Source organism: Lytechinus pictus, chromosome 4 (genome assembly GCF_037042905.1).
Source record: "Lytechinus pictus isolate F3 Inbred chromosome 4, Lp3.0, whole genome shotgun sequence".
Lineage (NCBI taxonomy): Eukaryota > Metazoa > Echinodermata > Echinoidea > Temnopleuroida > Toxopneustidae > Lytechinus > Lytechinus pictus.
Genome location: NC_087248.1, coordinates 21,171,608 through 21,195,568, shown reverse-complemented (window position 1 = coordinate 21,195,568; position 23,961 = coordinate 21,171,608). Strand labels below are relative to the sequence as shown.

Genomic DNA, 23,961 nt, shown 5'->3' with positions numbered 1-23,961 from the left:
GATACATTTTTTTTATTTAGGTCACATAAACATAATAAAGTAAGTAACAATAAAGAATCAGCATACTTCATCAATTTGAGAAAATGCAGTTATCTGAGAAGATGTACGTGTGATTATTTATGAATAAATAAAAGATAATAAATAAATAAATGTAAATGTGCTATTGAATTAAGTGCATGTGTTTTTCTGTGTACTTGGGAATAGGGCAATGCTTGGAATGTAATGTAGAATAAAAAGAAAAAATATAACAAAAATATAAAAATGATATACACTGTATGTTATGAAAAGCATGATTAGATATTCATATTCTTTTTCTTAATAATTGTAAATGCATGGCCAACATGTATTGTATAAAATAATGTTTTACCTGTACATGTACACCTGTGTACTTAATTCTTATTTTGGTTTCATTGTACATGATTTTTAAAATGGAAACATTTAATTGTCAATTTTCTCCAACTGTATTCTGGTCCAAATAGGCCACGTAGTGCAATCACACATGCAGTGAATGTTTTGATCATGTTTCTATACAGATTAATATTACATTTTCTTTATTCAAACAAAAAACTTTGTCCTTATTTTTCCCCACAGGTTTTTGCCTTGAGAAAAAGGGCTACCCATACCATTCCAAGTAAGGATCTACGTTTCTACATCTGTTCTCTCTCCTCAAAGTCCATCGTTTACAAGGTATGTGGAATATTCATGAAAATCATTCGGAATGACAATTTTAAAGATGTGCCTGATATAAAGGATTATCATCAAAACAGAACATTAATTTGTATACAGTGGACCCCACCCCTCCAATATCCTTTTTTTGTACCAAGTGATTTTGGGCACCTCCCCTCCCTCACTTTAATAATTTAGCCATGCCTGTATGCAACTGTCAGAGCTTCCAAGTCTCCCGGATCCTGCGGGAGAATACTGGATTGCGATCCAATCTCCCATTCTCCCGACCCCATGCCAAAATCTCCCGGATAATCAGGATTTTTAGCTGTTAAATTGTAAAATTCATACAAACGACTGTTTAACGAGTCTAGCATGTTCAACTCCCTAACACCCACGTGGAACCTCCTTATCACATTTTCATTTTACCCAGTAACTTCTACCAGTTTTTGTATAATCGTACATTGATTTCCCATGTAAATGAAGATAATTTTACTGAACGACTGGTGAAGTAGTCTAACATGCCATTTTATTTCCGGGTTCTGCAATGTGTGTGATGAAAACTCTTCAGCGGTACTCCATGCACATGGCCCCCGATGCGCCCCGGCGCGGCTCCAGCCGGCCGCGCTGCGCCAGGAAGCTCCGAGAATTAAAGTTCACGGGCACTGCGAGGCATTTTTAGTAAGCTTGCGTGAGCCTTATTCGAGCTGAAACTGTGGATCAACGATGGGATTAACAAGTGGATTACTTTTACACCTCGACTTTCAATTTCAGGAATAATTTTATTGACAATCCTGAAGAATTAGAAGCTAAGTGGAGATTTTTTCGCCTACTTTCACTTGGGTTGATCGGATTCGAACATTTTCTCTTTCGTGAGTGAGCTAGCCTGGCGCTGGCTGGCTGAGCTGTGCGAAGCACGCCCCGTCCCAATTCATCCACACTACAATCGCATCGCCAGTGACCATGGAGATCATGGAGATGGAGTCATCCAAGACCTAGACGACAAAATACTTGTCAAAATATAAAGATAATTTTCAAGCAGAATGGGACTGTGCGACAATTTTCACAGGAATCCCTCAGAGACTTTAAACAGTCCACATATAAAGCTCATTTACCATGTTTACCACTTCTGCAGCCCTTTCCCCCTCTGGCCAATTAAAGGTATTTTCATGTTGAATGCATTCTTTTATGAATTATTTAAAAATCTACTGCATTGCCTGAAGTGTATATTTAGTCAATGACAATTCATGAATTCTCTCTAATGTGCATTTAATCTATCAGATTTTTTTTTATGGTTTAGACAGCTGTCGGTTACTATCAAATGTTGTTTCTTAATGTGTTTTGCTACCCAAAAGTCCCATCCGTGGGACAACGTTCCGCCGCTCCCTCACAAAATCATACCTCCGCGAAATCTACTGTATTCTATCATCCCAATGTTGGCAGCTCTGAACTGTACACTACATGTATGTACATGCCTTGATCCCGAATCTCTTGATAAGAAACACCCAAACTGTGTTTGATGAGGACACTGTAGATGCATGCATGCATGCTGTGTCAACATTAAGGAATGGGAATCAATATTCAAGAGTGTGTAAAGTATCCCTAAACCCAGATTGCTCTGACGTCAAGATGAGTGGATGTGAGAGCACGAGCTCGGGATAGACAGTTTGATCAAGAATATCTTTCCAATGGGGAAAGTGGAATAATATTTTTAACCTTTATCTTCAACCCCCCCCCACCTCCACCCTCACACAGTTATTACAATGATGTACAAAAACATAAAAATGACCATCTGATTATTTCCCCCCCCCCCCCCACATACATGTAAATGCACTTTAAAAAAAATCCAGCTGCCCCTGGACTTTGTGAGAAGATATTTTTTTTTTTGCTGTATAGTGCTTATCAAATTTGAGTTATTTTTTAGATGGATGTGTTCATCGTGTTCAGTTATAATACATACTTGTTAGGTGAATAATATTCCAAGTCAAATGCAATTTTTGAGACTAGAATATGCATTGCATAGTGCTGTTCACATCCTCATACAAATTTCCCCCTTGATCAGATTTCTTGAGACCCACAGATTCAACAAATAGATAAAGGCGGGTCTACTTGCCTACAGCGTATTCATTGCATCAGCATTGAAAAGGTCATTGAACTTTAATAAAGACTATGTAATAGTTCTAAACCCTTTATAAAAGGTAAAGTGGTCAAGTCCAGTTAGAACTGGATATCTGTCCACTGCTGATTGAAGCATCTACTTGTAATGAATTGCAAAGATGCTGGTAGTTCAACACTTTGCCTTTTATTGGATTGATTTTAATATACAAAAGTGATTAACTTTAATATCCAAACAAAAGCTCTGGCAGGGTTTTATTGTGTGTTGAGATTTTTTTTTTGTACCAGAGCTCAGGTCGTAAAATGCAATTAAGAAATCTGTGGTTTGGCCATACCATCAAGGTGATCATTAAAATCATGTTGTGGTATTAATTCAAGCCATTTTCTAATTCTCTAAATGTTATGCTGGTATGTCAGCAGTCTACCTCCAAATAGCTGGGCTGTATTATGCAATGCTACTGTGTCGTATGGGACAATTAACCAACATTTTGCAGTCTCTTTTTTTTTAGCTGAATGCTTGAGCAATTTTTTTTTTTTGGCAATGATAAAGTCCTAGTGGGTAGTCATGATGTGAAAAATGGCAACCAACAAAACAAAATGTTTATGGGTGAGTTTAAGGTGAAAATATTGTGTGTCGTACGGGGCGCAGAGATGTCCTGTACGTCACTTAAAGCTAAATGAAAGTAGTTGCAGTAAAACACTGATTTCGTGAGAAAATCTGTAAAACCAAGGTTAAGTATTACTATATCATCGTGGATCTAGATCTGGTACAGTTACATAAACTGAACTTTGTGAAATCATAAAATCTATTAAAGCTGAAAAACGATCACACTGAAGATCGCCAACACAGATAGGCACACGTGGGACTGTGTATTATTATCGCTGGAATAAAGACCCGACGGAAGTGCCCAAATCCGCGCTTATTTTGCTTATTTCTCAGCAATTACACAATTTCTTCCAGAATCCTTTGACACATATATTTTATTCATACAAACACACACTTGGGTGGTCATTATATTGGATTCTGTAAAAAGTCATTTTGAGATTGTTACCACAACTACATGTAGCATTTATCTTGAACATTTTCACTTCTAATTCCCCTATGGACAACATATTTTTGTTGGCGGTCATTTTTTCACAAGACTGCCCCATACCAGTAGTACCCTACAAGTGAAGTTTCTTTTTGTTTGAAGAGCAAGTTGAAAATGTGGTATTCTATGCTAATAAATGGCCATGCTAATAAATCCAATTCTAATAAATGATTAGCATGGAAATACTAATAAATGATTGGCATAGATTCGGAGTGATTACATGTATATGCTAATAAATGGCTATGCTACATGTAATAAATTCTATGCTAATAAATGATTAGCATAGAAATGCTTATCATGATTCGGAGTGATTCTATGCTAATAAATGGCTGATTTAATAGTGCTCATAGATTCACCTTGAGCAAGTATTAACAAAGATACTACAAGGGGAAGATCAGACAGTACATAGACCGCGTAATGAAACGCTTGGGAAGAGCGCCCTGCAGCGTTGAGTATAAAGTAACGACCTTTTTTACCTTTGCATATCGCGATATGGTCGTTTACAAAACATGTGAGAGAAATGGTGAAGGGGTGAAGAAATAGGCGATTTTTACATTTTAAGATTTTTTTTCCCTTGAATTTGAGATGAATATATTTCAGAGGTTTCTGGGTAATAAAAGGTGGAATTATTCCCATGCACCATCCTTGAGCCTTCTCCAAAATCCCCTCTCTCATTTCCCCCATATGTTTTATACACAGCTGCGTGCCGATGTGCAATGGTTAAATTCATGTACTTACTCAACGTTAGTGGGCATCCTTCCCCATAAGCATTTACCGAGCGTTTCAAAAAATCGCCAAAGTGTCCGATCTTCCCCTTGTAGTATCTTTGGTATTAACCAGCGTATATATAACACCACCTTAAGTCTTCAACTACTCAAATCTGGCCAAGTTTCTTACCCATAATGCAGCATTCTGAGCAATGTAGTCTTGTAATAATATAGGCCCACTTGAATGATTATTAGGAATTCGAGATGTGCTTCTGCTTAAAAGGGTAGTATTGTATTTTAGAGTTTTTTTTTTATTTTTTTATTATGTTTTTATATTTTAGAGTTCATGATTTCTGTTAAGTTTTCATTACCACATTCTCAAAATTTATCAAAGAGAAAAAAACTTTGACCTTTGACAGAAATTGGTAATTTGTTGATGAGTATGTACATGTACATTTTGACCAACTACGTGCCTTTATAGAGCCCTTATATTTTCAATTTTCAGGGTAGACTGTCCATTCTTTGATTCAGGGGCAGATCCAGGATTTTCCAAAAGGGGGTCACATTTTTTCGAAGAAAAATTTGACAAGCAAAAAAAAGGTCTTCACTCTCAAAAGGGGAGCACACTTATGTTTTATTGGCATTTTTACATTACAAATTTTAATTTTGCTTTTCGAAAGGATCCTGGATCCGCCAGTTCTTTGATTTGCCCATCTTTATCCACTTTATATTGGCCATGGGCAGTTCTGAAAGTAGGCCTACACCTGCGTGTGCTTATAAAATATACATGTACATGTGTGGTTTCCAGGCGGCAGCTATGGAGACATAAATGTACGGTACCCTTATAAAATATAAAATGGTGTCCTTCCATAATCTTTTGGCATGTGTGTGACTGAATGTACATCTCATAGAAGAAAGTTGAGCACCATCGAGGCAGCCATCTTTTTTTGTTGATACTTGAAATCAAATTACACGCTCATGGGGGTCACATCCAGACTGATGGCGGAAACCCAATCGCGTGCCATTAGATTGGATTGTGTAAAGGGAGATACATGTACAAGTATCATGTCGGACGGTGAAGGCCATTGATTTGTTTTCTGAAGTGCCCTTCTGATGATCAAGCAACACCTGGATATTGTATGCTTTTTGTGTCAACATATTTCAATCACATGGGCAGTGCATGACAGTAGCTATTGTATTTTTATGTATTGCGATGATATTCATACATGTTTGTGTCAAATGTTATTAGAATATACATGTATATCATAATCAATTTTATCTACAGGAAAGAAATTAAAAACAAATATACCCTAATTATAATAATTCATACATGTAAGTACAGTATTTCACTGTATGCATTTGTGACAGTACAAAAACGGAAATACATGCACTGGAGGTATATATATATATATATATACACGTACATATATTTATTTTTTATGTACATGTATACATGGTCCAGTCAAGTTGCAAAATTAATACCCCCCCCCCGTAAATTTTATTACCAATTCTCTACAAAGGCAAATTTGGAATGCACAGTATAAAATATGCTTATCTCAGTTGCTCTTGATTTTTGTGAGGGGGGGGGCAACATGAATCAAAGGTACATGTAGTTATTAAAGTTTTTGTATCTTGTTATTTATTTCTTATTTGTTTATTTATTCATTTTATTCATTGATTATTATTATTATTATTTTTTTTTTTTTTTTGGGGGGGGGGCTGGATTGTTGTAACAAGGCATATTTTCAAGAGCAAGCTCTGATAACATCCTCCCGTTTTGGACCCCCCCCCCCTTCCCCATTTACAAATTTATGCATCAACCTATCCTTAGCATGATTTCCTATTCCACATCATGCAAAATATTTGATATCACCTGCCTGAGAAAGACTACCAGTATATGTACAGTACATGGATCTCACAATGTCATCTTCATTAGATATGAAACCATTCTCAGTTTGAATAAAAAACCATATGAAGTATCACAAGTTATTTCTGTGTGTGTGTGTGCCTCTTGTCATTCTGTAATCTACATACATGTTCATGTAACTATTTGGAAGCATCTTGTCGAGTATCGTGGTGGGCTATTAAGTTTATATTCAATTCAACCAAATACCTACAGTATACAACTGCTATTCTGATTACATGATTACAATGTACATGTAATATTGCTGCTTTCTTATTATCATCATCAAATTATTATTGTCATTATAAACAATGTTTTCATTGTTATACTAATTGTTATTATTATCATCATCATCATCACCACCACCACCACCATCCTCGTCGTCCTTCTCTTCATCATCATCATAATTAATATCACTGTTTTATTTTTCTTATTATTTTCATTACATATACATTTATTGTCATCATCATCATAGTTGTAACTTGTTGTTATTATCTCATTCAAAAGTACTTCATATTCGCAGGAAATTAAATCATTTCAAGCACACCATTCAACCAAGTGTGATGGAATTTCCTTCCTAATTAAACTGTAATAACCCTGAGATGAGGGTTGCTCAGAGAGAAGAAGCCCTGTTTGACGTCAAATGCCACTTGATTATCAATGAAGGTAGTCCTCAAGGGATGTTGACTATAGTGCGTTGGCTGGCCAAACAGACGCAAATCTGCGGTAGATGGCATTAATTACGTGTTTGATCGTGCATTAGATGAAGAGGGAAAGCGTGAGAGGAAGGGGGGGGGGGGGTGATTGTGTACATGTAGTATGTGGGACATTGTTTTGATGCTGAAGAAAATTAAGAATGCTGAACAGAAATATGTTTTTATACAGGGGTTGAGACAGACAGATAGAGAGGGAGAGAGATGGGGGGGGGGAGAAGGGGGCATAGAAAGAAAGAGAGAGAGAGATCAAAAGAGGAGGAGAATGGGAGATTAATCGAGGAGAGAAAAAGAGCAGTAACAGGACCAAAACCAAGATGCTAAATTTAGACGGAGGTCATCCAAAGGGCTATTAATGGATGAATGGATGGATACATGTAGATGCAGTATTCATGAATGACGTAGGTAGGCAGCATGTCTGCCAGGTGGATGTTTCGATTTTAATCTATAGAGCTCTCAACTCATAATTTGGGGCAATACACTGAATAGGTGTGTTACAAAGCAAAAAGTCTTGGGTCACTTGGGTGAAATACGACTTGAACGTTGGCTATGGAGGCCTTCATGTCCATACACTACAAGCCAATTTTTTTTATTCCAATTTCAATTTTCTTTTATTTCTTGCTCATGGTGTAATTCAGTCAATATAATTCTGTATACTGCATTACCAATATGTATGTGACATACAGTGGCGGACCGTGACACGGAGGAGACAAAGCATTAGGGGGGGCACAGCATTGTTCACAAACAATACAGTGCCCCTCCAATGCTTTGTCTCCGCGGGGTCACGGTCCGCTACTGGTGACATACAATGTCATATGATTTATATTTGAATATGCAAATTAGACCCCTTCAGCCTTTGCTTCTGAAAATACCTGGCCTATGTAGGCCTATATTTCCTACCGACAGGATCATGCATAAAGCACATGTATGCTCTCATTTTACAGGTCTCATGCAACTTGTCCATAGATTGTCATGTGTACACATTGTATGTGTAAATATTGATTGTATTATACACTGCCCACTGTGTGTTTGAAACCTCTTTAATCCCCTGATCCTTCCATTGTAATCTATCTGATAATACCACCAGTAATCCGTCTGGTCAGCCCCAGTTTAACAAAGGAATCAATTGTTGGTCAAGTTTAATTCCCATAAGCCTCAACCAAGTATTAGAAGTCCTATCATTCAGAAAATTCAATTTGAAGTTTGTAACAGTTTTAGAAATGATGAAGGGACACTGCAGCCTCCTTTATTGTAGTACTTCAGACATTTTTTTTTTAAGTCCACATATACCGGTACTTCACAACACATTGCATTTCTTTAAAGGAGAATGAAACTCTTGGAGCAAGTTAGCTTTTGTGAAAGCAGAAAAATCAAAGAATAAGATCAACAAAAGTTTGAGTAAAATAGGACTAGCGATAGAAGAGTTATGAGCATTTGAATGTCGAGATCACTAATGCTATGGAGATCCTCCCATTGGCAATGCGACCAAGATCTATGATGTCACAGATGAACAACTCTCCCCTTTTGGACACTGAAAATATACCCCAAAACATCTCTTTTTGCTCATTCTAATCATATGGCAAACGATTCATCAATGATATAATGTTGTGAAACCTATGTACTTGTCCTCTCATAAAGAGAACACCTCACCTTGTGATAGACTCTATAAAAGTGAGAATATAAGTGAAATAAGTACTAAAGTAATGAGGAAGTTGTACGTGTGTGACATCACAGATCTTGGTCGCATTGCCAATGGGAGGATCTACATGGCATTAGTGATCTCAATATTCAAATGCTCATAACTTTCTTATTATTCATTCAATCTTCCTCTAACTTTCAACAATATGTTTCTTTGATTTTTCTCTTTGATATGGATTCAGCTGGTTTCAAGGGTTTCATTCTCCTTTAAGTCCACATATACTTCACAACACATTGCATTTCTTTGAATTTGGTGTGTTTAATCCTTGTAGTACAGGCCAAAACATTGTATTTTAAAAGAAAGGATGATCACTAGACTAATCTCCCCAATTGCCTGTTAATCGAATAGAATAATGTCAGTTTATTTATTATTTATTATTCATTTATTTTTGTTGGGGGGGAGGCTCAACTTCTTTCAGCTTAAAATTTAAAACATAATAATAATAGAGTATTTCTAAAGCGCCAAATCCACATTGATTATGTGCTCAAGGCGCTGCAAAAAGGAAATAAGAGAAAAATTACACGGTACAGGAAGTGACAAAGATAAAAGAATGACAGTCATGCCAATGAAAGGAAACTACTGGAAGGCAATTTTAAACAAATGGGTTTTTAGAGTAAATTTGAAATTATCGATATTTGAAATACTACGAATGGAATATGGCAACTGATTCCACAAGGATGGCCCAGCATGTGCAAATGACCAATCCCCCCCATGATTTCTTGGATTTAGGAACTGTAAGCAATTTTGAATCGGAAGACATAGACATCCATTACATTTTGCAAGCTGGGTGTGGACATGTACATAATGAACTTAAAGTACGTTTTTCCTATTGGTTCGAAGAGATTGGATTACAAACAATTAAAGACAGACAAATTGAAAACAAAATTTGAAAGTCAGGTTTTTAGGAAACATTCGAAACAAACAAAATTTACACCATGTATGACAGTCATTTTTATTATACAGCCATGAGAAGGTTTTCAGTGTCTTTGGTCATAATTAGAATGAATAAAAATTGTTTATTACAAGTAGGAACAGCCTCACCAAAATAGTGTCTAACGAGATTCATCCCTTTAAGATCTTTACAGTTGACTGCAACATTTTACAATCGGCTAAACAAATTCAAAAATTCTTTTGCATTATCTTTATAATCTTTAACTTTATTTTTTGTCTTACTTTCTATCTTTTTACGTAGGGTTTGCTGACACCTCTTCAGCTATGGGAGTACTTTGCGGACTTTGTAGACCCGGATTACGAGACCCACTTTGCAGTAGTTCATAGCAGGTTCTCGACCAACACCTTCCCAAGCTGGGAGAGGGCACATCCCCACAGGTAATCCACATGATCAGAATAGAGTACCAAAGTGATGATGTCACAAAAAACTTTTTGAGCATTTCAGTTTTTTTTATTCCATATTTTGGCAGAGCATGATGAAAACCACCCACAACCCGAATATGGAGGGAATTGGTCAAAGGAGGCCTTTATAGCGGATATGACCTCATTAGATATATTAGCTCCATTGAAGTTGGCCTGCCTGGTTCCTAACATTTAGAACCAGGCCAATAATACATTGACTTCAATGGGGCTAGTTATGTATTCATGAGGTCATATCTTGGGCTCTTTGGACCAATTCCCACCAAGATTGGGTTGTAGGGGCTTTTCATCATGCTCTACCAAAATATGGTATCAAAAATGCTGGCATGCAAAAAGGGAAAATTGATGACGTCACACTTCGGCACTCTGTTGGGAGTTTTTGCAGCTGCAACAGGGATAATTTCAAGAACACAGTAAATTTATTGAAAATGAACGTCAAATGATAAAGACCAGCTGGGAGGTCTTTGTCGAAAATTGGTGAACCGGATCAGCAGTTTCGTCCTAAGTTTCGGAGCTGACGAAAAATTGTGAATACGTTGGTTGTCCAGATTCCAGGACGAAACTGCTGTTTTGATTTACTAATTAAAAAAAAAAGAATTCTTGGTTGTGCTCTGTTATGAATACATTTTCTAAGTTCTTGATGATCTGTCTTGCGCCATGGAAGCAAATTCTCCCTAATGTCTTCACATGACCAGAATTCTCAACCATTCTGAATTTAGAGGCAAGGAATAGTATTTTTTCCATCATGGCCTCTTGTTTTGCATTGATTTTTTTCTATTTTTATTGTTTACTCTCACACAATCCAATGCAAAATGCTGTTTTTTTTCTTTAGATCAGCCTTATTTTCGAGTAACATACATGTAGGTTAGGATGGCTGTATGAGGAAACATCAAGAAAACAAAAAAATGATTAAAAAATTAAGTAGGAGACACTTGAATCTGAACAACCCTAAATATTCACAGGTCATGAGGTCTTCCATATCGTACCTTAAAATAAATTAATTAAAAAAGTACTGACTTACCATCTATAAATGTAATTTACTCTTTTAATTCTCTAAGACAAAGCTGTTCAAATAGTTCAAGTCGGTGTAGAAACAAACTTTCTTGTACAGCTGTCCACAAGACACCCAATATGGGTTTAAGTGTAGAAACCAGCTCACTAGTTATTTTAGAGGGCTCTCATAGTTCACTTTAAGAGTAATGACATTGAAAACCTTTCTTAAGGTCAAGTGCATTGGTCTTGAAAACTGTACCCTCTAAGTCTCTCTTAAACAAGCTGTTTAAACATTGAAAGCAGGTATAGATGTTTAAACACATTTCATATCTTGTGAACAATTTAAAGTGTTCAGGGAAAAGACAGAGTTGTTTAAAGCCTTCACTGTCATGTACTGAAACTGCTCTGAAATATTTATGGAGCCAAGGAGCTTAAGCTCCTTGGTGGAACTAAGTAACTCAAGAATGTGGTCAGCATAGAATTATTTGTGTGAATTTACCATCAAATATCAATTATTTATTTCGCTTTTTGCAATGAATAGGAAAAATATATGCACATATTTGAGTATAAAAGTGGCAGTCTCCCTCCCCCTACTTTGTTCTTTGGGTATATTTTTATTGTATCTGTATATAAAAAAGAAGTATTGTTAGACCACAATGCAGGCCATATTTGGAGCATTGAAGTAGCCTTTTGTAAAAATAAATTATTGAATGATATTCATTGATATATAACCAACACCTATTACAAATATGCTGAATGAAATGTGCAGGTAGTTTTACAGAAGTATGATAATAAACATAGATCTACCATTAGATTTTAAATCAAGATAATTAACCCTCATATCATATTCTCCTTATGGCTTATCATCCATAAATGATTGTATTTATTCATCAAAATCTCATATGAGCAGATTTACAAATTACATTCTTTTTACAAAGTAAAGGATAAATGATAAAATAATACACCACATTATCAGGAATTCTCAAAGGTTGCAGTAATACACAATAGAATAGCCTGTTAAAACTTCAAAATACATATCATTTTACTTAAAGGGATGCTCCGGGCTGAAAATAATATGATTTAAACAGACTACAGAAAAATTAGACAAACAATGAAAATTTGATCAAAATCGGACAAGGACTAACAAAGTTATGGCATTATAAAGATTTTCATTATTCCGGTGAAACAGTTCGAGACATGTCATCATGAATATTCAATGAGCAAATTGATGATGTCATATCCCCACTTGTTCTCATGTATTTTATTATGAAATCAGGTTTATTCAAATTTTTTCTACCAAGAACTTAACAAATTGGATTGACAACTGATTTAGTGAATTAGATATTCATTGCTGCAACTTTTTCCATTATAAAGGAGACACATTATTCACACATGTTTGAAAAAATGAAACAAATATGATTTCATGTAATAACATAAGACAAAGGAAAGTGGGGATGTGACATCATCAGCCCACCTAATGAATATTCATGATGACGTTTATAAAACTATTTTCACAAAATATTGCTAAACTTAAAATTTGAATAACTTTTTTATTTGTTATCCGATTTGATGAAATTTTCAGCATTTTGCTCTGTGAATTTTACCTATTTAGATATAAATATTTTCAGCCTGGAGTATCCCTTTAGAAATAATCATCTCTGAGTATTCAGACAAATTGACGAAACAAAATCCTGATGTGGACCAGGCAGGATAACATAAGTTTCTCAAAACAGTACCTCAAAGAACTGTTACACCTTTATTCCATAGTGTTACCTTAATCTAAATGATACCCAATCTACTGGGATGTCACTTTCAGACTAATTGATTTTATTCAGCCATGGAAAACGACATTTATTTTTGTGTACAACTCTAGGTGGCAGCTCTAAATCTGATCTAATTCTAATTTTGTTTGTACCACTTTCTTATCATATACATGTACATCCAAGAAGATACATGGACCTTGCCAACCCATCAGGGGTGAAACTGATCCAAGAAAACAAGAATGAGATGAGGGCATGGAAAGGGGTCCATGATAAGCTCTGTAGCTCATGAACCGTAACTCGTATATAATTTCCTCTTAAGTGAATCTAATGAATCTAATTCTGATTACACTTCTTTCTTACTCTCACAAATAACTTTACAAGGTACTTTTCCCTCAATGGAGAAGATAACATGTCCCATAGCAGTATTGAACCTCATGATTGTTTGGGGTGGTGGGGTGGTGGGATTATGAGTAACAAAAATATTGCAATAAAGTTGTTTTATCATTAACAGTCCAGTCCGATTCTAATACATACTTTTACATATACTTTTGCCCACAGTGGAGAGATCAACACCTTCTGCAGCAATGAGAACTTAATGAGGGCTCGGGAAGGGGTCATGAGTACATGTAGCTCAAAGTACAGTCTTTTACTTGATGAATAACAATCAAGTATAAATATTTTCCACACTTCTAGTTCTTTTAAAGATACCTTGCCCACAATGGAGAGATCAACACCATCCGCAGAAATTAGAATTTGATGAGGGCCCTTGAAGGGGTCATAAGTCGCTCAAAGTACTGTGGTGTTTCTGAATATTAACAGTCCAGTCTAAAATGTCAATATTGTTTTCCTTTTAAAGATACCTTGCCCACAATGGAGAGATAAATACCATCCGCGGCAACGAGAACCAGATGAGGGCCCGGGAAGGGGTCATGAGCAGCTCCAAGTACGGTGATGAGCTCAAGCTTCTCTACCCAGTGGTGGAGGAAGGTCTTCCAGATTCTGGCAGGGTGGATAATGTCCTGGAGTTCCTCATCATGGCGGGTGGACGATCCTTGCCAGAGGTAAGCCTGACATAGCATTGCATGTTGATGATCAGTCTGTTGTATTTATGAACCGTATTCTCAACTTGGGTTTACTTTAGCCTGGGGTCCATTTCATAAAGCTGTTTGTAAGTTAAGAGCGACTTTAAGAATGACTGGTTTTCCTTTCTTATGCACTAAACCATTGCCAATGAATATACTATTTACCATAAGAAAGGATCACCAGTCATTCTTTAAGTCTCTTACAAATAGTCTGTTACAAATACATGTAGCTTTATGAAACACCCACCTGGGGCCCGTTTCATAAAGAGTTGTAACTTTGCCCTTACGGCAACTACCATGGCAACAGGGCTCAACAGCCAATCACAATCAAGGTTACCATGGTAGTTGCCATAATGGCAAAGTCACAACAGTTGTAACTCTTTATGAAACAGGCTCCTGGTCTGGAGTTGTGGTTTTACTATGGATAGCAATTGTGGCACAAAAGCAATTTCTGAAGGTATATTTTAGGACTAGCTATTTATACCACTGTCAATGGGGGACAAGACACAGTGTTGCATATTATGTTCACTGCTCCCTCAAGTACTTAAGTTTTCTTAAAGTTTCTCCTGTCTCCATTTCTCAATTAAGTCTTTCTTGCTCTTATATCTAGGCTGTAATGACCATGGTACCAGAAGCCTGGCATAAGGACACGATGATGAGTGAGGAGAAAAGGAACTTCTACCGCTGGGCTTCATTTGCAATGGAAGCATGGGATGGACCAGGTAGAGAAAAAAAGAGAAGCAACTTTTCCATGTTGATTGTAATATTTTAATTTACAATCCTCATGGTCATCAAACAACATTTTTTATTTGTTTTGAGTGAGAGAGATGAGATGACTTGATGATAACATTCTGTTTTTATATAGCACTTAACAAGGTCTTTATTAAAAAGTGCTTTAAAGATATTTCATTCTCTGGTAATCAGATTCCATCTTGCCATCTCAGATTCATGCACTTTCTCCACTCCTTATGGAGCATTCTAGCAAGAGTTTCTAACTCATATCCTACCAGGTCCCTATGCACCCTGCATGGGGAGAAAACAAACGTTACTTAGCTTTAAATGTAGCCTGGTACGTTACCCTAAAAAGTGATTTCAAAAGAATTATGGTGGGGAAAAGCTCAAATAAAGTCACTGTGATGATGATGATGATGATGATGGTGGTTATGATTATGATACAGAGTGAGCCACATCACACAAGTTGTTTTGTCAGTAGATTCATCAAGATATTTTATATGGAACATGTAATTGATGGAAATTGGGGGGGGGGGGAGGTGTAGGGCATGCCCCCCCCCCCCAATTCAAAATTTGTACAGTAGCATAAGGGTGAGGGTCATCTATTCCATACCCCTCCCCCCTTATTAACAAAATCACAAGAAATCAGCCCTTTAGTATTTGTTTGTGTCTTTTCAATTTCCTCTCATCAGCCCTGTTCACATTCGCCGATGGCCGCTACGTCGGCGCCATCCTGGACCGGAACGGACTCCGACCTTCCCGCTACTACATCACCAAGTCTGGCTTCATGGTCATGGCCAGTGAGGTTGGTGTGTGTAACCTTGCCCCTGAGGACACCCAATCCAAGAGCCGTCTCAAGCCAGGCAGGATGCTGCTGGTCGATACGGAGCTTGGAGAGGTCATCAACGACGCTGACATCAAGCATCATATCGCCACCCTGAGACCTGTGAAACAGTGGATGGACGAACAGGTTTGTCTTTGTTCTCTTTAACCCTTTGTCTACTGAATTCTGTTATTCCCATAGGCTTTATACAGGGACCATCCAGTTCTGCAGGCAACAAGTTAACAAACAGCAGGGGATGATTCATGAAGCCATTTGCGATGTTGCACACAAACTTTTGTATGACTGGTGAGCCTTTCTTGTGCAGAATTCTCACTGTTTTTAACATAATGGGAGTGCATATCTTATATAGTGAGACCACCACATATCGACCACCTCTTGAAACCGACCACCATGCGCGCTTACAAACGATATGCGCGGGAGGGTAGGCGCAGTGTCCATAGGAATGGTAAGAATCGATTTTAAGAGAGAAAAAGAAGGATAAAAAGGTAAAAATTTAGTAGAATTTATCCAAATTGTATTGACCAGACCCGAACCCCGGGGTTCATAGCAAGAAATCCGATAGGAAACAGCTTTAGAACAAATATCCGTCGTCAATCGTCGAATCATGTGCTGGAGCTCACAGTGGAAGTAGTGAGATGATCATTTAGCATGTTGACATCGAACTGATTTGGAAAAGTCAAAATATTTCGCCACTGCGACAAGAATCGGCCGTAATCTTAGTGTATCACGGGTGGCCGATTTCAAAAGAAGGGTGCAAATGAGCAAATGAAAAATCGTTGTTCACCAATATATACGCGAATAGAATCAGAGTCGTCGATCGAAACATGGGAATCTGATCTGCTCAATTTTCTGCACAAATGAGAAGAAAACTAAGTAAAACCGATAAATATTTTCGCAGGTACGATGCTTAGAAAATTAGGTTGTCGATAAGAGGTAGTTCCAACCATTCATATAGCTCTTGTCAAATATTAAATGTTCCATTCTCATGGATCTTAAAAATAAGAATTTGAATCTTAAATGATCAGATTTCAACTCTAGCTGATGGGAATGAAAAGCTTTTGAGATTCTGATCTAAGTACCCAAGAACTGGTTACCAGTCATGCATGAAGTCGTGCGTAACTTACAAACAGCTTCATGAAACACCAACCTTGATGGGCCCTGTGACCTGGGGGCCGTTTCATAAAGCTGTTTGTAAATTAAGAGTGACTTTAAGAACGACTGGTGATCCTTTCTTACGCGCTAAAAGCATTGCCAATGAAAATACCATTTACCACAAGATAGGGTCACCAGTCGTTCTTAAAGTCGCTCTTAACTTACGAACAGCTTTATGAAACACCCACCAGGCATGCTATTCTCCCGACTAAAATCGGAATTCTAATTTTTTTCAGAGTTTTATTCATTAAATTTTTTTTTTTTAATGTGTATATGTATATAAAAAATGTTGACGTGAAATCCTTTGCCCAAGAACATTCTCATGCTGTTTTTACTAAATTTTTAGTCAAATGATAAAACTCATGCAGACTCACTTTGAAAGATCACTTTCGATTTCTTTATTATGCAAGAGCTTGTTACCCCGACCGGGGCGCCTCTACTTCGGCGGTGACTTAGTGACCCTTGGCTAATTTTCAGAGGAGAATATCATACCTGTGTAACATATAAGAGATACTGTTAATTGTAACCCTTTTAACAAGGACGAGTATAGACATGGGGTGATTTCAAGTCCGGTGTTTGTTTTAGTGTTGGTGTTGGAAGCACAATTTGGACTGCGTTTCCTAGCTCCAAAACTTATTCTGAGTTTACACAAATCATCCAGATCACCATATTGACATCTCAACACCGGTTCTTGGACAATCACCCCGGGACAATTACCCCCGGACAACTTCCCCGGACAATTACCCCCCGAGGACAATTACCCCCCCCCCCCCCCCCCCGAGGACAATAACCCCCCTGGACAATTACCCCCAGGACAATTACCCCCCGAGGACAATTACCCCTGGACAATTACCCCCCGAATAATTACCTCCCCGGATAATTACCCCCAGAAAATCCCCCCTTCTCTCCGGCATCAATGTTAGAATCAAGCGGGACCCATTGTAAGTTATGGTCGGTGGCACAGGTTTTCGAAATATTTTCTACTTTCTCTTACTTTAATAACCTTTTCTTTCTCTTTTATATTGCTCTTTCTCCTGTTCTCTCACTTTCTTCTTTTTCCTTGCTTTTTCCTTTTTTCTTCCTTTTCCGCCTTTTTCTTCCTTTTTTTTTGTTTAGCGGCGCCTTCTGCATCATGAATAATGGGGGGGGGGGATTGCACCCAAAACCTCCGATTTGGCTATGCATATATACATCAGAAAATGTGTAAACTGGCCCTCATACTAAGTTTTTTCATAGAAAAAATGAACACTATTAGTCATAATAATCACAAATGCTGAATATCTCTGATTCCAACTGATCTGACTTTAAAAAAATTTATTTTGGGTTTAATTTCAGGAAAGAAATCAGGCAAATAGATAAAACGTAAAAAGACACCTTCATAGGCAGAAATATTGAGAGCCGATAACGCAACTATCAACACAAACACTGTCAAGTAGGACCTATAAACCTGTTATTTTAAAACAATTCAACTAACAAGCTAAGAATTATGAAACAATTGGTGCACATTCCATTAAGATGTGGCTTTATAACTTAGTACAGTAAGCTAAAAAAAACTTTATGCAAAGATAATACACACAAGAACACCTTGTAATTTTACCATTTAGGCCCTAAATGGTAAAATTACAAGGTTATTTTGTGTGTATTATTCTTGGGTGAAAGCAATTAAACATTAAAGAAGGAAATTAAGTAACAAAATTACTAAATTGTAAACAATATGACATAATCAAATACAGTGTTTTTTCCATACAAATTGGCAATCATGATAAGGTGCATTTTAAGGACGGTTTGTAAGAATTTATAAAGAAGTAGGCCTTTACAAATCAAATAATGCGACCGAGCCGCGTGAGCTGAAAATATTAATATTCAGACCATAAAACTGACATTTTACAGAGCACTTGAAAAAATCAATCTGTAAATTAAAAAATAATGAAAGCTCGATATCCGAGATGAAATATGTTTTGTATATTGACTTCAAAACTTGATATTTTAAGCTCCATATCAACCTATATTGAGCAAGATATGAATCTCATCGAAAAGGCAATGCGAGCAGGAAGCGTGAGCGAAAATTTTATATAGTGACCTAAAAAGAGTGTCTTCTCTTCACCTTATATTATTCACTCCTCTTCCCCTCATTTTTCTCTTCTTTTTTTCTTCTATCTTTCCCCTTCTTTTTTTCCTTTCTTTCTTTCTCCCCCTTTTTTTTTTTTTGCTCTGTCAATTTTTTCAGGGGGGGGGGGGGCAAACCAAATCTCAGGGAGGGGCATGTGCCCCCTGGCCCCCCGTATACTACGCCACTGCGAAGATTGCCAAACGAATGATCTTATGCTACGATGACATACAAATTATGATCGAATTCTGGGTTTCGTAAAGATTTGCAGATGGAGCTCACTTTTACAGCTTTCTTACGGCATTCGTTTGATTCCAAGATACTCGAGAATGCCTTCAGTACTTTTTACGCCAAACGTACGGCTGACGTATGACTCTGTGCACTCCTTTTGTCTAGGGGGTTATTGTCCTCGGTGGGGGGGTAATTGTTCCCGGTGGTAATTGTCCTCGGGGTTAATTGTCCAGGGATGATTGGGGGTAATTGTCCGGGGGGTAATTGTCCAGGGGTTTATTGTCCGGGGGGTAATTGTCCAGGGGGTAATTGTCCGGGGGGTTATTGTCCGGGGGGGTAATTGTCCGGGGGGTAATCGTCCAGGGGGCAATTGTCCAGGGGCTAATTGTCCTGGGGGTAATTGTCCGGGGGGTAATTGTCCTCGGGGGTAATTATCCTCGGGTAGTTGTCCGGGGGGTAATTGTCCGGGGGGGTAGTTGTCCTGATCCCCTTAACGCCTAGTGAGTGACATTTCAGGACCATCTTCATTTTATGTTTGGTGTTATATTTGTGTAAAGAATGACCCAACACCAACACCAAAAGGTCAACACTGAACTTGAAATCATCCATACAATTGCACTTCATTAAACAATTAATTTTATCTTTCATGTTACAGACCCTGTTGAATCATTCTACCTTCTTATACTGTTTTGAGTCATCTTTAACAAGACACATTATCCCCAATTTGTGGTTTTGAATCTGTGGTGTGAAACCATGGTTCGTGCTGATTTCCTGCATTAATTATGCTTCTTTTTCAGCGTGGTCATTGAAGAAGTGTCCAATCAATTGAAGTGTTAACTTATTTAGATAAGCAGTGGACTCATTAATACAGTAACCTTAGTAAAAAGTGCCAATTTACATGTATCACCCTTTGGCGGAAGTCTTCATTTTCAATATAAGAGCTGAACTAAGTATATTTAAAGATGAAATCTGCATAAACCATTGTTTCAAGCCATGGTTAAATAACTACCTTTGTGAATTTGGGCCAGTATGTGCATGTGCTTTGAGATAAGCAGCTGCAAATCTAAATAAGAATAAGTACCAAGATGCCTTTTCTTTACTTTGCTGTTCCAAAAGTCAAATCCATCATCTCTCAAATGTGTGTATACTTTTGTGCCTCCCAAATTTTCCCATGATACATTGGTATGGTATCCATTATACCCTGCCCTGAGTATTACCCTTTTGAACTAACAGTTTAGTTTCCCCTGCAAAGAAATGGTTTCAAAACCTCTGGTTCTTCTCTTTGTTTATTTTCCCAGCAGTAAATTTGAATCTGAACTTTTCATGTTTTATTCCAATAAAAGAGAAAGCTTTAATTTTCTTGACCTGTGTATTAATCTAAAGATCTTCACCTTGCCTCCCCCTTTACCCGCAGTCCGTCACCCTAGACGACTTCTACAAGGCCCACATGGAGACCAGGGGCGAAGAGCCAGAGATCGGTCCTCTGGTCCCTGTCCAGTCCGACCATCGTTTGGCCATGTTTGGCTATAGCGTGGAGCACATCAACCTCCTTCTCGTTCCGATGGTGAAGAACAAGTAAGCGAGCTTCGAGATCTACCGTACCCCCTACTACCCTCTCCCCTGGCCGTTGCTGTTCACGTTTCGTCACAGGTTTAGATCCACAAACTCGAAGTCCAGGCTTGTCCAGGATAAACTTCCAGAAGGATTTCTTTTTCTCTCCTTTCCCCTTTCTTACCCTTTGTTTGTCTTGTTGGTGTGGGTGTGTGTTTGTTTTCACTGCATCTTTTGTGACATTTAAGGTCTAGGGGCCATTTCATAAAGCTGTTCGTAAGATAAGAGCGACTTTAAGAACGACCGGTGAACCTTTCTTACGCTCTAAACCATCGCCAATGAACGTTTTGGTGTCTATACCAATTATCTTAAGGATCACCAGTCATTCTTAAAGTTGCTCTTAACTTAAGAACAACTTTATGAATCACCCACCAGTATTCACTTATTTTTCTACTTGTGGTTTGAAATTACAGTTTATGCAGCTTCAAAATACATATATAATTTACAGTGTATGCCTGATTTAGTACATAAGGTGAGGTAGACCTACATGTATGGTAAGACCTATGCTCTAGTAGGGATCATTGTAGGTTTTATTTTGGAAGAATTTGAATGGTTCGCATCAATCTGCTGCATTCACTACTCTCCATGTGTAATAGGTACACCTGGTGCCAGTAACACAAAGCTTAGCAATCATTGTATAACACCATTTTATGATTGATTGCATTGACTACAATGTACAATTAATCATGAAATCAAGCGTACAATTAATCGCTTACCTTTGTGTTACCTACCCTGGTAAACACTACCAAAAAATAGAGGCTTTGAATGCTTTGAACAACACATTGGTTGTCTAGCATAGCCTTGATATTATAGGTTCTGGTTGGTGTTTCATAAAGCTGTTCGTAAGTTAAGAGCGATTTTAAGAACGACTGGTGATCCTTTCTTGTGGTAAATGATATGTACCAAAATGTTCATTGGCGATGGTTTAGTGCGTAAGAAAGGTTCACCAGTCATTCTTAAAGTCGCTTTTAATTTACGAACAGCTTTATGAAATGGCCCCCTGGACCCTCTTTGAGGGGGATATATCATAATGCCATTTGGTTTGAGCACAAGTTTTTATTGAGGGGAATTTGTTGCAGGGGTTAACTTTTGAGGAATAGTATTATGTTGACATTTTAGGGGAGCATTTCATGGAAGGACTTGTCAGAGGTTTTATTTGACAATTTCTGATTTATTTGACAGTTGCCATGGTAACAGAAACTTGGCAATAAAAATAAATAAAAGTTGTCAGATCTGACAGGTTGTTGGACAGAAATTTTTATGAAACGCCCCTCTGATCCCATTAAAATCATTGCAGGTGCATGTGTCATGCATCCTGAAATTTCTGAAATGAAAAAAGAAACAAGAGAAGAGCATGTGTTTGTTGCCCAACATACTTTCTATGTAATCTTGACCGTTTTGTTTTTTGCAGGTAAAAATATCAAAATTTCTTTACACTTTGAATGCTTTCTTAAGTTGTAGTTTTTTTGCATTTTGCTGCACAACAGCTATTAGAATACAATGTAACATTATCACAGAGAAATAGTGAGGAGTGAGCTCTGAGGTTGAAGGAATGACCTTGACAATGGTAAGTAGAGTGCTCTGGGTTTCTGAGAATCTTTGCACAGGATGAGCTTTGTACAGAAATGATCTGGTTCCAGAAGGCAACAGATCAACTTATTGACTCCTGGCGACTTTGTACGCAGATGATCTGGTTCCAGAAGCCAATGGGTCTATTGCCACAGGGAATCCATGTCTGCTGTTCTGCCACTCTCCATATTTTTTTCATGAATCTTATTTCCATTCCTTTTACCTCCCAAACCAGGAAAGAGCCTCTAGGTTCGATGGGTAACGATGCTCCCCTGGCTTGCCTGTCCCAGCGTAATCCACTGGTCTTTGAGTACTTCAAGCAACTTTTTGCCCAGGTCACCAACCCACCTATTGACCCCATCAGGGAAAGCATTGTCATGTCACTGGTAAGAGTCGTAACTTTCTCAGTATCTTTGAACCTCTGGATCATTTCATGAAACAAATAGTGATTTTCACTAGTGTCGGACTGTTACTAATTATAACTCTAGAAAATGGATGCTTTTGATATTTTCTCTGCAATTTGTTATATTTTTTTTATTTTTTAAGGTGTTTCTGTGATTATGTACTCTCATTGTGCAATAATTACTTGTAAATATTGTGATTTCTCATGATTTTTTCAATAAAAGCAAAATTTTTTTTTTTTTAGTTAATCATACCGACAAGATTCATGAAATGATTACCTTCTTTCCCTTATTGATTTTGTTTCATATCTTCTTTTGTTAAAAGGCGTGTCCCATCGGCCCCGAAGACAACATCCTGGAGCCAAGTGAGAAGCAATGCAACCGTCTGTTCTTAGATGCTCCTATCTTGACCCTTCATGACCTTGAGATCATCAAAGACACATCTCTTCGTACATGGAAGGTAAATGTTTTGGTTTCGTGGTTGTGGTCTTTCATTTTGATGAAGTGTTTCAGAGCTGAAATTTTTCGATTAGTGTGGGGAATTTAGAGCGGAGCAATCGTCGCCAGAGCAAATGTCATGGAACCGTATTGGACCTGCCATGGTCTTTAGACCATAGAAACTTACTGAAATGAAATTGATTGATGTAAAGGTGTATGTGTATTAACTTTTGAAACAATTTCAGTGCAAGAAACCAAGCAACATCTCTAATTAATTGCTCATGTTACCTGGAGTGTTTCAACCAAGTTATTTTAGTGCTGACATTGGCGTAGATATTGCCATTGTCATTGTTGCTTTTAATAATTTTATAATTGTACTCTTTCAATTTCCATAGACCAAGACTATTGATACCACATTCCCAGTGGAAGCCGGATTTGCAGGACTTGTCCCAGCCATAGACCGGATATGTGCCGAGTGTTCTGAAGCTGCAGAGCAAGGCTACACTCTGTTGGTCTTGTCCGACAGGGCTGCAGGTCCAGAAAGAGTACCAGTCAGGTATGTTGGGGTTTATCATGGAAGTTGTCGGTATTGACTGAATTGTCAGCTCTGAATGGCAGTAGAATCCTTGGTTTTGATTGGCTGAGAACCACAAGTCTATGACTATTGCTATGGTAACTGAATGGCAGAGAATAACAGTTTGTCATTGCTGAAAGCTTAAGGTACATGTAAAAGCTTCGAGTTCAAGCAAGTATTATACTTACTATCATGTAATAGT

General features: G+C 37.7%; 1 protein-coding gene across 1 annotated transcript in view; it reads left to right on the top strand.

The window, feature by feature from the left end:
- Positions 1 to 261: 261 nt before the first annotated feature.
- The window catches only part of LOC129259375 (uncharacterized), a 31,764-nt gene continuing 8,064 nt past the window's right edge, over positions 262 to 23,961 (top strand). Inside the window, exons 1-10 of the mRNA XM_064097985.1 lie at positions 262 to 273; positions 592 to 687; positions 10,084 to 10,220; positions 13,875 to 14,079; positions 14,711 to 14,822; positions 15,525 to 15,802; positions 20,581 to 20,741; positions 22,582 to 22,732; positions 23,073 to 23,207; positions 23,581 to 23,741. Of these exons, the coding sequence (XP_063954055.1) occupies positions 262 to 273; positions 592 to 687; positions 10,084 to 10,220; positions 13,875 to 14,079; positions 14,711 to 14,822; positions 15,525 to 15,802; positions 20,581 to 20,741; positions 22,582 to 22,732; positions 23,073 to 23,207; positions 23,581 to 23,741 (1,448 nt within the window). The remainder of the gene's footprint in view (positions 274 to 591; positions 688 to 10,083; positions 10,221 to 13,874; positions 14,080 to 14,710; positions 14,823 to 15,524; positions 15,803 to 20,580; positions 20,742 to 22,581; positions 22,733 to 23,072; positions 23,208 to 23,580; positions 23,742 to 23,961) is intronic.